The sequence below is a fragment of the Amblyomma americanum genome, chromosome 7 (genome assembly GCF_052857255.1).
Source record: "Amblyomma americanum isolate KBUSLIRL-KWMA chromosome 7, ASM5285725v1, whole genome shotgun sequence".
NCBI lineage: Eukaryota > Metazoa > Arthropoda > Arachnida > Ixodida > Ixodidae > Amblyomma > Amblyomma americanum.
The window spans coordinates 5,464,578-5,477,261 of record NC_135503.1 but is presented as its reverse complement, the minus strand read 5'-3'; the positions used below and the strand labels follow the sequence as shown (position 1 = coordinate 5,477,261).

Genomic DNA, 12,684 nt, shown 5'->3' with positions numbered 1-12,684 from the left:
CTGAGAATATGTGCGTGTTAATCGGTACAAAGACCTGTAGCTACAAAGCTGTGCCCTCCGGTCGACACAGCGCCGACATGCGGTTGCTCAAGGCGGCACACAAAGGTCTGCCATTCGCGTTACGCGGAATAAAGTTTCACGACCGGGAAGGAAGGTGTCAAAAAATTCTGTGGCCACTGTTCTTTGCGCTCCTGGGTAGACACGCGTACAAAGGATCATGTGCACGTGAAGAAAAGCACGAGCTGTGGTAGGAACCCGCTTCAGTACACGGTGCTGGCGTGGAGGTGGCCATAAACGACGGGTGATGCTAAAAGGCTAAGGAGGCGGCTTGCCTTTAGTGTTCCAGCCTCATCTGTGCTGCCTGTCACGGCGCACTTCACTGCTCAACAACGTAAACAACGCTCATCCTGCGGAAGCATTGCTGCAGGCTTACTGAACATGAATATAAGCGGACCCGTGCATAGGTTATTCAAAACAGAACATCGAATGACGCCACATGATTCACAGTTTTCTTGTTCTGACAATCTAAAATTATATGTGCAGAATAATATTAAATGCGCATAATTTAGACATTACTAGCCCCACTGAGTGTAAGTAAATTGTAAATTGGTTGTTGGGGAAAGGAAATGGCACAGTGTCTCACATCTCGGCGGACACCTGAACCGCGCCGTAAGGGAAGGAATAAAGGAGGGAGTGAAATAAGAAAGGAAGAGGTGCCGTAGTGGAAGGCTCCGGAATAACTTCGACCACCTGAGGATCTTTAACGTGTACTGACATCGCACAGCACACGGGCGCCTTTGGGATTCGCCTCCATCGAAACGCGGCCGCCGCGGCCGGTGTTGGAACCCGGGAACTCCGGATCAGTAGCCGAACGCACTAACCACTGAGCTACCGCGGCGGGGCAAACAGAAAACTGGCACGAGGTATGCACTTACGCCGCCACCGCCGCAAAAAATCCGAAGAAGTTAGGTCGTACTCTGTGTAAAGGCGCATTCACACTACACCAAATTTCCGGCGAGGGCAGCAGAGAAAAAAGGGGCCTGTTCTCACTTACACCGCCCGCGACGCCGGAACCGACGCGGAACATGCGGCTACTTCTCGCTTTTTCACGAAAGCAGCGAGATCTGACAACAGTTTCATTTCCGTTATCGGAAATTCGCGAAGGAAGCGAGAGCGGGCATGAGCCCCGCAGATAGTTCGCGTGCTTTTCTGTCGTCGGTTGCACGGCTGTACACTGGCTTGTGCCTTTTTATCGCAGTCCTCGTTTCATTTCCCGGATGTGAGCTTTTACCGGAGAAGTAATGGCGACCATATCAGAGGAGGGGGAGATCGTTTCGATTCTCCTCTGCAACTCTGTAATGGTTATGCTGGAAGAGTTGCGAAAGACAGATGAAAGATGAGCACGCGCCGGGAGCGGTGGTGGGTGCGCCCATCTTTGCTGGAACGCGGCCGTTTGGGCCAAGGCTGCAACCTCCTGACGCTGCTTCGGGACTGAGACGTGGAATATTACAGAGAATAGTGAACTTTGTCGTGACTTTAGTATGCGAAGCGCTATCACCTCACTGGCTTGTTCTTTTCTCGGTAGCTGCCTGCGTATGTCAGCGACACCCCTGTACAGGTCCTTCGGCTTCGTATCCAGAACACGCAATTCCGTAAGGCGATACCTGTAGATCACCGCCTGCAGGCGCAGGCTATCAGGTGAGGTGAAAATTTTATATTCCTCTGTGGACGAGATTATGTACTGTTGGTTTCATTTTATTATTTTGATTGTCATGTCTGAGACAGCAGTACGTAGCGTGTACACAAATTGTGGAGTGCTACTATTATAAACCGATTTTGCCCAGTTTTCTTTACCGTGCGTATATTGTACAGCCCACCCGCGAGCTCCTTTATTTCGGGAGTTCAATTTTCTAGAGTTGTGCCACTCCAGCTCTGCGGTAGCATAATGTGTTCATAGGGCTAAGATGTTTTGTGCTTCGGTCCTTCTGCAAAGCCTTCAGGCGTTGTTAGAGACGTCGGTAGTATCTGGAATAGTTCCGACCATAACCATCGGCCCCGTTTCAGGCTGGATGCACGAAACGTACAGTACTGGCACTCGAAAACAAAGCAAACAGCGGCACGAGCAAAACGATCAGTACGCTGGCTTCGCAGTACGTGATACATGCGTCGTACACGCATGCATGAGACAAAAGCGCGAACGACGCGAGACGTTGTGCACTGGCATCCGAAAAAAACGGTCCTCGCGAGCATCGGCGTGACGCAAGATATAAAAGCAATTGTATGTACTCCCAGTTCGTTGCCGATTTCTTCCCCGCAGCTCCTTTTTGTGTGGGTCACGTTCTTGAAATTTAAATGGCGCTTGTCGCAAAGGATTGGGTGCCCTTTTATGGCATCAGGTAGCATATTCACAGAGAAAGCGCCGGCCCGTTCCGCTGCCATGCTTGCCGCCATACTGGATTTTGACCGGACGTGACGTCAACGGTCCTTCGTCGCTACGGCGAAGGCGGAACAATGGGTCCCGGACCGATCGCCCTCGTCGCGCCGCTTTCCGCCTTCGTCGGTGTCAAAAGCGGCCGAATCTGGGCGAATCTGCCTCGCTCGCCAGAAATTTGGTGTACTGTGAATGCGCCTTACGTGCGGCTTGCATGCCATCAGGGCGTTCCACGAAGCGAATCCCAATCAGGCCACGCGAGGGCGTCATCTGCTGCGGCAGACTCATTTCCGACTCCACGCGTCAGCCGTTGGCGGTGTCCCGTGCCACTCACTGGCTAATTTGCTGGGGTCTCGCAATAAAACGAGTTCTTCATTTTACTCGGTCACCTCTAATTAGGTGTCCGTCGGGGACAAAAAGCAATAGAGCGTCGATAGCGGACAAATTTAGCCACTCCAAACGTCTCCATACGATGAAAAAAAAAAAAACAGCGTAATACGTTGTTCTTCGTTTTGCCAGCATGGAGTCCCTGCTCGCAGACATCTCAAATGACTGCGGATAGGGAGGGGCTGAGAGTGCGGCATACTTTCTCCTATCTGAGTGCACTGATGGAGTGGCCTGATCGAGGCGGGTAAGCGAGAACGGGTTCTCGAATTCACCCGCAACGACCCTGCACATATACGGCCCAAAACGACAACGTGTATCTCAGCACGTACGGCCGCTATTAGGCCCCGTCGTAAAAAACAGCCGTCTGGTCCTTATACTACGCCCGCAGAGTGAAACCTGACGACGAGGAGATAAGAGACTAGACTGGTTCCGACGGGGAAAAAAGAAAGCGCATTATTTTGAGTGGCGTCGTAGAGAGAGTGTTCGATGTAGACGCCAGATGCAGGTAAAGGCGACATAAAAAGACTCTCCCTGCGTCAGCTGCGGACACTGAGAGCTATTTCGTCACTAGCGTGCGTTCCCAATAAAAACGTGTTCTAGATATGAGATACAATGCGAGAATTAAAAGGATTCCATATTTTTCTTACCACTGTAATGCCGATAAATGAAATCAAAGCAGGAGCGGGAAAGTGCTTACCGCATGCATTTTACTGCATCGCTAGCTTTTGCGAATAGTTAGCTTGAAATTAGAACCAGGTGCCGCTGTGACAGGGGGAATGCATACATCACTGCGTCATGCATTATCGACATAACTCACCATGAATGGGCATTTTGCTCCTGCGTTTGTTGCTTTATCGTGAATTAGAAGTTCCTTTTTATTTTGCCCTGCTCCTTTACTTTCATCGCAGCAGCTGCGGAGTACCCGCCGCGGTGGCTCAGTGGTTAGGGCGCTCGACTACTGATCCGGAGTTCCCGGGTTCGAACCCGACCGCGGCGGCTGCGTTTTTATGGAGGAAAAACGCTAAGGCGCCCGTGTGCTGTGCGATGTCAGTGCACGTTAAAGATCCCCAGGTGGTCGAAATTATTCCGGAGCCCTCCACTACGGCACCTACTTCTCCCTTTGTTCTTTCACTCCCTCCTTTATCCCTTCCCTTACGGCGCGGTTCAGGTGTCCACCGATATATGAGACAGATACTGCGCCATTTCCTTTCCCCAAAAAAACCAATTATTATTAGCTGCGGAGTGATATTTTTTTTGCTTATTTATTCGCTCCTTTTCGTTAGGACAGCGTTATCATTGTCATTGCACTGTCCCGCACTTCACGGTTTTACGCATCTTGTCATTAGGCAGTCCGATAGTGTAGGCCAACTCTCTCCCTCACTCTAAAGGCTTCATGAGAAATATGCAAGGGGCTAATTACCTCGCCGCACAGTTGTTTGTCTAACAAGAGAGACGATAAGGCAAAACAGCGCGGTGGTAGACATATTCAAAACTAACCGGATAGAACGTATTCGGCGACATGTAGAGAACGAGTGACACCGACTATCATTGTGTTTGACAATGCGATAACACTAAAAGCAACGTAACTTCCGGTCTCGTGACGTTACCTTCCTCCAGCCAATGGGAATTCGCCGGTCTGCTGACGTCACTTTCCTGCATCCAATAAGCGAATTTAGCTTATGACGACACATTTTTTTTCCCCGATCAGGCTCCTAACGCTATCGCATTAAAAAAAAAAAAAAAGAGAGAGAGAGAGAGAGAGAGAGAGAGAGAGAGAGAGAGAGAGATCACAGAAGACGCACCCTGTCCGTAGCCCGTGGTGCAGCGATGCGAAAAGCTTAGTGGGTCAGCGCAACCTAGCAGCTGATGGCATGCTGCGAAGCTCGGACGGGTCCACACGAACGGGGGGGGTGCACGAGAACGACCTCTGCAGCGCACATACGGAAAGGACTTCGAAGAAGCGCTGTCCACGTCTGCAGGACGTGTACGCTCAGAAACAGCTGCGCATACAAGCGTCGGGCGAGGTGGTTGTCGAAACGCCCCCTCTCCGAGGTGGTGTCGCACACTGGTTTCGCTGCAGCTTCCACAACGTGTTAACGTCAATTGGAAACGAAAGTCCAGAGAGCATTGTATGGCGAGGCCCGTTTCCCAACGGCCTACATGCAGCGCAGTCCTAGTTCCTCCGCGGCGTTCGTTTTGGTTTGTGTCGACTAAATGAGCAACATCCACCCTTTCATTTGGGACAGATTTTGGCAGTTTTAATGAAGCTCTCAGAAGATTTAACTTCTCAGGGCTGCCATGAGTGACTGACAATACATACAATATCAGTACATATACAATACAAGAAAGGCCCTGGCTCAGCCCGACGTTCCATACCCAGCAATTCTGTACAAAAGCATTTTTGAGCCGAAAACCATTTATGAACGCAATTTTTTAGATAATGTAAGCTTTCGCTATAACAATTAATATATCCGCAGATCGCCCGACTGCAGTCCTGCACTTATATTTCTATTCGTGTTTTTGCTATCTTCAAAAGCGTTCACCATTGGTTTTCTATGGCAGTTTTAACTGTTCGATGCGATCGATAGAAACACTTTAAAAGAAAGATTTTGCTACACATCAGAATAATGAACCATTACCTTCAATAATTTCTATAACAGTGTTTCACAGTTTTCCAATTTTTAAAATTTTTGCCCGAGAAAGCTGCACATGCGCACACGCAAAACGTCAATGCTTAGCAGTGGCTGCGTAACCACGGTGCTCCAGCGAACATTCTAGCGGCCCTCACAAAGTAGAAAATTTCCTGTCTGCGCAAGGCGTATACGTATGACCGTTTGCACAGTTGGGAAAAAAATAATTCGGAACTCAAGTTACCGCCTGGCCTCTCTCGCAGCGATCCAACGCTGTTGCGTCGCCTATTTTCGTTTCTGTCTAGTCGAGATGGCTAACTCTGCATGGTGCGATCCCCGTAGGTGCGACGAAGCGACTGCGCATCTACTTTTCCACTGCCCCGGCTTTGGCAGTGAACGAGTGTCTCTACAGGCAGCACTGCACTGCACTGCTTGGACTCACGTCGCCTCAATGAGGCCAAGATTATGGGACCGCGGCCCCAACCTTCGTCACATAAGAAAGCCATCAAGGCGGCCTTTAAACATTTATGGGCAACATGTTTGAGCGACGGTCCCTAGGCGCACCGTTGACGTCCTTTGCTTTTATGGGCCACAAAGGACAACTTGGGCAAGTTCCGTCCGGCACACAACGAACCGAACTCAGCTTTCCTCTCTTCTCTCCAGCTCACTCTTTTTCTACACATATGCAGAGTAGCGAACCGGGCACTGGCTGATGTGTCGCCCTGCCTCTGCTTTCTTCTCTCTTGGAGAAACAGTGGTGATTGCACACAGTCCCTAGCACCGCCAACTACACACACGCGTTATATGGTATTCGACGTCACGCCGCTTCCAGCCATTCACCGTACACTGCGAATTTCGTATATCTCTCAGAATTCGAGTCTTTCAGAGCGAATTCCGTCACTTTCGAAACCGCCGAAATAATCTTTTGAGCGGATACTCGTCCAGGAGAAATAGGACGCGTTTACGGTGGCGGCCCAAAGAAAACAGGTAGGGCCGTTAACCTGACCGGTCGGAGGCTGCCCCCCTCCCGGCAATACCCTTGATTTATTTATTTTTTTCAAAGGCTGCGTTAACCCTCGGGCAACGGCGTTCACGTCTACGTGCGCCGCGGGAAATGCGCCGTGGGAAAGAACGCATTTCTAATTGGCGCGTCCCGCTGTTATGAAAGTCGGAGAAGATCGCGATTTCGCCTAGCGTCCGTCTCATTCCTTTCGGAAGCGTGTGCACGTACCAGTCGCAAGGGTGGTTGTTTTGTCCTTTGCACACTCACCGGCTTCGTGCGTTGCTGCGCAGCTCACTGCACTCGCAGTGATTTGCTCATTGAATGCAGAAAAAGTGGACTCTTCTGCGAGACACGTGGCATAACCATAGCCTCTGAACAGGCTCGAGAGCATTATAAGTGTGCGTAGATAGGAGTACGCTAATTGCGTCAGTGGTTCACTTCGTATTTCACCTGTCGAATGTTGTAGCCTGTATGGCAGGTGAAAACTTCCTCGTCCCTATTAATGAGAGTGACAAAACTCTCATCCCCAAAAATCTTCCAGCTGCTTATCTGATAGCGTCCATATCGTCTCCATTTTCTCCAAACAACAACCAAAGGCGCTTCGCTCAGAACCAAATTTTGTGCGCACTATAAATGATAACTCTGGGTAATTCGACACATGGCCTTTCGTAACCAACATGCCCCTTGGGTGGACGAGGAACGAAATTCCGCCAACAAGCGTATGTTGCCATGCGCGAAAACAGCGAATTTGGATCTCTGCGTATCATGTAATTATAAGGCACACACGTAAGTCGAAACTGCCTTTTGCCTGGTACTAAACAATTGCACAAGACCTAACACAACAGGAGTTACGGTTCGCGGAGCTGAAATATGCACGTCCCCTCGCTAGTTCTTCACGCACGGCCACTCACCGGGCAACTGCGTCACAGATATCTCGGCCCCTTCTACGACGTCCGCCTCGTTTAGTTGACACACTTCGCTCTAACGATTACTGCGACGCCCCGTGCATAATGGGCGGCCGAAAATTGGATGCCGACGAATGCAGCCGACGTACGGCGGGAAGGAGCTAGCGTTTTGTGCGGCCTATAAATGGACGGTGCGTATTATAGGCGGCGTTATCGCTGGTGTCGGATTTCCTGCCCGCAGGGCTAAAAGGCCGGTTGCGAGGGTGGATAGAGAGGAGGGGGGGGGGGGGGGGGAGCCAAAGACAGCAATTTTCGAACGCGGAAATTGTCATTATGTGAACGACCCGACAAAGACAACCGGCCTCCGATCCTCCGGCGGCTTCTTTATCGTGCCGGGCAGCCCACGGTTAGACGTGTGTATGTATATATATATATCTTGACGTCTCTCTCAGTACGGGGTGTCGATAGCGCCAGACAATAAAATGCTTCTCGACTGCTGCCGAACAGCCGCTCAGTGTTCTTGTAGACAGAGACATATTCTGACCTGCTACGATAGCTATCGTCCACTAGATGCCAGGACTGAATGGCACCTGCGTGTGTGCGCACGAAAGAAGGGGAAAGTGGACAGAGAAAGGGACAAGATCAGCCAGAGACAGTCGCAGTTATTCCAGACGAACAAGAAATGATGCTGGTGCAAAGACATCGCAAGTTTCGAAGGGTAATTTAACTGTGACAGAGGGTACGTCTAGGAATTGGACCTTTGGTAGCGTGCTCAAAGGAGATCTTCCGCGACGAGCGTCTGAGGAGAAGCTCTTTTCTGGAAACGGTAACCGCTGTAGTTTACGCAGATAAGTGGGGAAAATGTCTGGTTAGAGACGGGCTTATTCGTGCGTAACAAGCTGCGGTATGCCCCGATGAATTCTGCGCACGCGGCTTGCACGTACCGAACGAGCGCGCGCAGAAGCAATTTATCTGCGAAAGAGGCACACGGGTCGTCGCGTGTGCTTCTGCACACCTGACCCGCCATCCTTAATTTTCTTCCAGCGATCGCAACGCGGCCGGTTCTCAAGCTGGACGCCGTTCCGCAGTAACAACCGCTCCGTGCGGAAGCGATCGGAGGGTTATGCCGCTGCTTGCGCGTGTGTGGTATAAACAGGCAGGGTATTCGTTAGGCGCCCATACATACACATGCACAGCCGGCGCTGCTCGCGAATGGGACGTCGTGGCTTCGAGGCGGCGCGTGCTCTACGCCGCGTTGGGAGCTGTGCGCGCGGCCCAAATTTCTTCCGGCGTCACTTCCTGGCGCGTTCCGGCGTCGACCGTGCACCTTAACCGCGAGACGCTGCACTGCCACCCGCTCCCTCGGCCGGACTTTTCTCTTCTGCGTCGCCCTCCCCACCGCAGCAAGTAGGCTTGCACCTCTCCTTCTGCGAAGCCCCTTGCCCGGACAGTGCACACGCTCGTCTTCGGCAGCGCGAACCGAGGTCACCGCGGTGCGCGTTTCCTCTCGGCACGATAGCCCCGATTCGCGGCTACGACGTCGGCGCCCGAGAAATGCCGCAGCTAATCGTTCACTCCTTCCTGGCGGGCAGGGCTCCGGCACTACGGCGAGGATGCGGCGCAGTGGAAGGCGCATCGCACCATCGGAGCCTCGGTGTATGGGCCACTAATGGATGTGTTACGGATCCGCCCGTCCTCGAACCAGTGCACACTGCTTTGATACGCTCAGACCACTGCGCGAAAGGCTATTTATTCGAGACGAGTTTTACGTTTTTAGATTTAGACAAGACAGTGGCTCTAGCTGAGTTACTGACAGGCATTTTCAGCAGCTTTTGTCTTCAAAACGATGCTTCCGAGGAGCGGAAGCGTGTAAACACGGGATGCAGACCTATATATGCACTGCAAGAAAGCCTGGCGCATCAAAGGCAGCAGTGCCTCGGCTAAGGAACCGAAGAAAAAGACACTCCTCTCTCGGTGAACGAATCTTATACCAGAAGGAAATAACTCAGCAAAAGCAAGAGTGACAACTGAGTGTCTACATTGGTGCGCAGATGAGAAATACACGAGCCAAAATATGGATGCATCCGTGCGCTCATGCGCACCCTTCGGGAACGAATGCCCCCCGCAAGACGAATGCATTGAAATGAATTGAAGCGCAGGTTGTGCTCAAGGTTTGCAACATAAGAGACGCGTACATCCCCTCTCCTCTCACCCCTTTCACTGCACTTCTTTCTGAGCGCGCAAGTATCCATTTAATAAGGCTCAGAACTGAAAATTTGATCAAAAGAAGCAGAGACGGATGAGTGCGACCAGATTGACGCCGATAAAAGACCTCCATGCAATGTTGGAACCTCAGGTTGCCGCTGATGCAACCAAAAAAAAAAACAACAACAGTGGTTAAAAACGCGTGTATGGAACGAACGTACGAAGTGAGCACGCTTGCATGCGTCCGTACCCAGGCTCGAGTATGAGCCCTTGCGTACAGCAGTATTTACTCTTCAGGTCGTGAGCATAAATACCCCATTCTGAATACAAAAGAGCCAGAACACAGCTCTAGCGAGTCATCTTAAATGCGGCGCTCCTTTTTTCGGCCAGAGCAATGGGCAGAGCGTCCGCACAACCCCGCCCGCCACGAGCGTTGTCAGCGGTCCCTGTAATCTGCTCCGTTAATTTATTCTTATCGGTCCCTAAAGAGTCCTTGCACTCTTCAGTGAGCGTCGTGGATGTGATCCGCTGCACCCGGTCATCCAGAGGAGGCAAATCACGGGGAACCACAAGACCCGTGTTTATCCTTCTCCTGGTGCCTACACGATGATGATCTGCAAAGTGAACACTGTTGCGACCTCACAGCATGACGTGTCCAACTCCCTTCGTATTCGCGCCGTTATACTCACACAGGCGCAGTATACAAACACACTTGATAGTTGGGCTGTGGATGAATTTATAACACAGAGTTTCAACACTACTTCCAAACCAGTTCCATGCAGCGCAGTCGAACCCAGAGCTGCCTTGAGTCCTCATATCCGACCCCTAAATCGGCAAGACTATGGCGAACCAATGATTGAACAAACTATCGTCGCACTCGTTGAGACCCATTACCATGCTACCGCTGTTCTGATAATCAGGGGCGAATCCAAGACGACCCGCAATTGGCAGGGTGCTCCGTGCTGATCAGCCCCTTCCAAGGCATTTCTTGCCTGTGTGTGCACGTATTGTAGAAGAACTTCTTGCTGGGCGAGTTGGTGCATAGCTTTCTTGGTATGGCGTTGCGCACAGGACGAGACGAACACAGGAAAGAGTAGGACGACAGAAGGAAGAAACACGTGTGCACGTGTTTCGCTTCACTTTTTTTCAGCGTCATCCGGAGTAGCTTGCCAGTTAGACTACCAGGCTGACGTGTCCAGTGATCATTAAAGAGTGCCTCCGCCTCCTCCATCACAGTAGCCGACAAGACTTTTAGCCCCTCGTCGGCTGACGCCATTTTCACTAGCCTTCCCAACAATGCACACCGTAAAGGAAAAGAACAGGGCAGCTTGTTCATATAGTTCGTGTCTGCTTTGCAAAATGCTTACAACGTGCCCAGCCGCGGGTAGCGCGATGAGAAAGCTTTTCCTGCACAAAACTGGTCTCAGTCGAGGTGCTGACTTGAATACAGCTTCACGCTCGCTTCCCGCGGCGAGTCCTTATTCTCACCACGAACGGTGGGGCGTGAGGAATAATTTGCGTCCAGCATTCTGTGAACGCGGAGATATTGCGCACTGTTGTCTGTGCACTATTCACTAAAGAAAGTGCAGGATTGAGAGATGTTTGCTTATGCGCCATATATCTCTCAGGGCGTTGGAAACACATCGCGAGCCGAACGACTCTCGCCGCGCTCTCCGCATTCGATGCACGCTGACTACGGTGCAGAAGATGGTGGCTGCGTACACCTTGTACTTTCGCTGCATAACCACGTGGTAGACGCGAATTTTCCTGTCATTTTTGCACGTGCACGAACAAACGGGTGCAAGCTTTACAATCCCGAGTAAACTGGAGCGCGCACATGCCTCGTAATAAGGATCGTTCAGCCCTGGCCATAATATATAACCGCAGGAACAAGGCAGCGAAATCAGCAGTAAGGTAGTACATCAGTTCTTCTTGGAAGTTTTACTACTGTAAACTCTCGCCACCTATTGCAAAGGAGATGAGGACGCAGAGATGCAACGACTAACGAACTGTCGTCACCCTCATTAAGACTCACTAAAATACGGCTTCGCGCGCTACCACTGAAAGGTCAGCGGAGAGAGAACTTTAGTTCGCGTGCCACGTCCCGCTCGTTTGTTCAAGTCGGTGGGTCGAGGCTGCACCTCGGCTGGGCGATGAATTCACCGCGACAAACAGTCAAAGCAGGGTGCTCTTTACGTGCCTCTCGTTCTTAGACGAGCGGGCAGGTTTTAGAGAGGAGGACCAGCACTTCTGGCAGAAAGCCTAACAGCGCACCAGGACCTAATCACTGCAGCCGCTCAAGCCACCAAGAAACTCGCGCGGGTAGGCCCTTCTTTTCTTGTTTTTCCGACCGTTTCGGTTCGGGCGACTTGAGCGCACTTTCCGCGATATTTACTGGAGCGGAGCTCGTGCACCCACAACGACCCCCGAATTCAGCCTCCGCTCGCTTTCCTAAACTAGACGTCTTTCCGCTTGTGCGGGAACGAAACAAAAGCGCGGAAAACAATTACTGCTCCCAGAACGAGCTCAATATATACTTCGCCAACATATCCTACAAACCTCCGGACAAAACTGCAGCTTGCGATGCGGGTGCAGAAAAATAAAATGTTGACAAAACAAGCGGGTTTAGAGAAAAAAAACCAGAGTGGACGAAATAAACGACCAAGCGGTATATATAAAGTGAGCCAAGGGAAGCACTGTTGGAAGAAACATAAGTGGTAAGACAAAAGGAGGAAACAATGCGCCAAGAAAGCAGTAAAACAAGCAACGACCGAAGCGGCCGTGAGGAATAGGTGCGTAGGAGGAGGCGGCGCACAATCAGGAAGCACATCGCCGCAAAGCACGCTCGCCCCTACCTGTCTTCCCGTCTGAGGAGAAGAAGCCAGAGGAGCCCGACACGCGCTGCTCTAATCCGGCGCGATCAGATGCTTCCTCCTCTGCGAGCACGCAACGGCAGACGGCGAAGAGGCTCGGGTGTGTGTGCGCGGAGAAGAGTGGAAGATGCCCCAGGAAGCAGAACGGGCCGATCAGCCTCGTACGGTGCGGAGGAGGCTTCTTCAATGCCGGCAGCAGCGCGCTGTAACGGGACCGGCTCCGACAATGCCACCGCTCACTGTACGAGGG

At 51.5% G+C, this 12,684-nt stretch overlaps 1 protein-coding gene across 2 annotated transcripts in view; it reads left to right on the top strand.

The window, feature by feature from the left end:
• LOC144098322 (uncharacterized) overlaps window positions 1-12,684 on the top strand; it is a 77,118-nt gene that overhangs the window by 16,656 nt on the left and 47,778 nt on the right. For both annotated transcript variants that reach the window (XR_013307172.1, XM_077630869.1), the window contains exon 2: window positions 1,586-1,698. Coding sequence is in view for 1 of the 2 variants with exons in the window: in XM_077630869.1 (XP_077486995.1) it covers window positions 1,586-1,698 (113 nt within the window). In the remaining variant the exon portion in view is untranslated. The remainder of the gene's footprint in view (window positions 1-1,585; window positions 1,699-12,684) is intronic.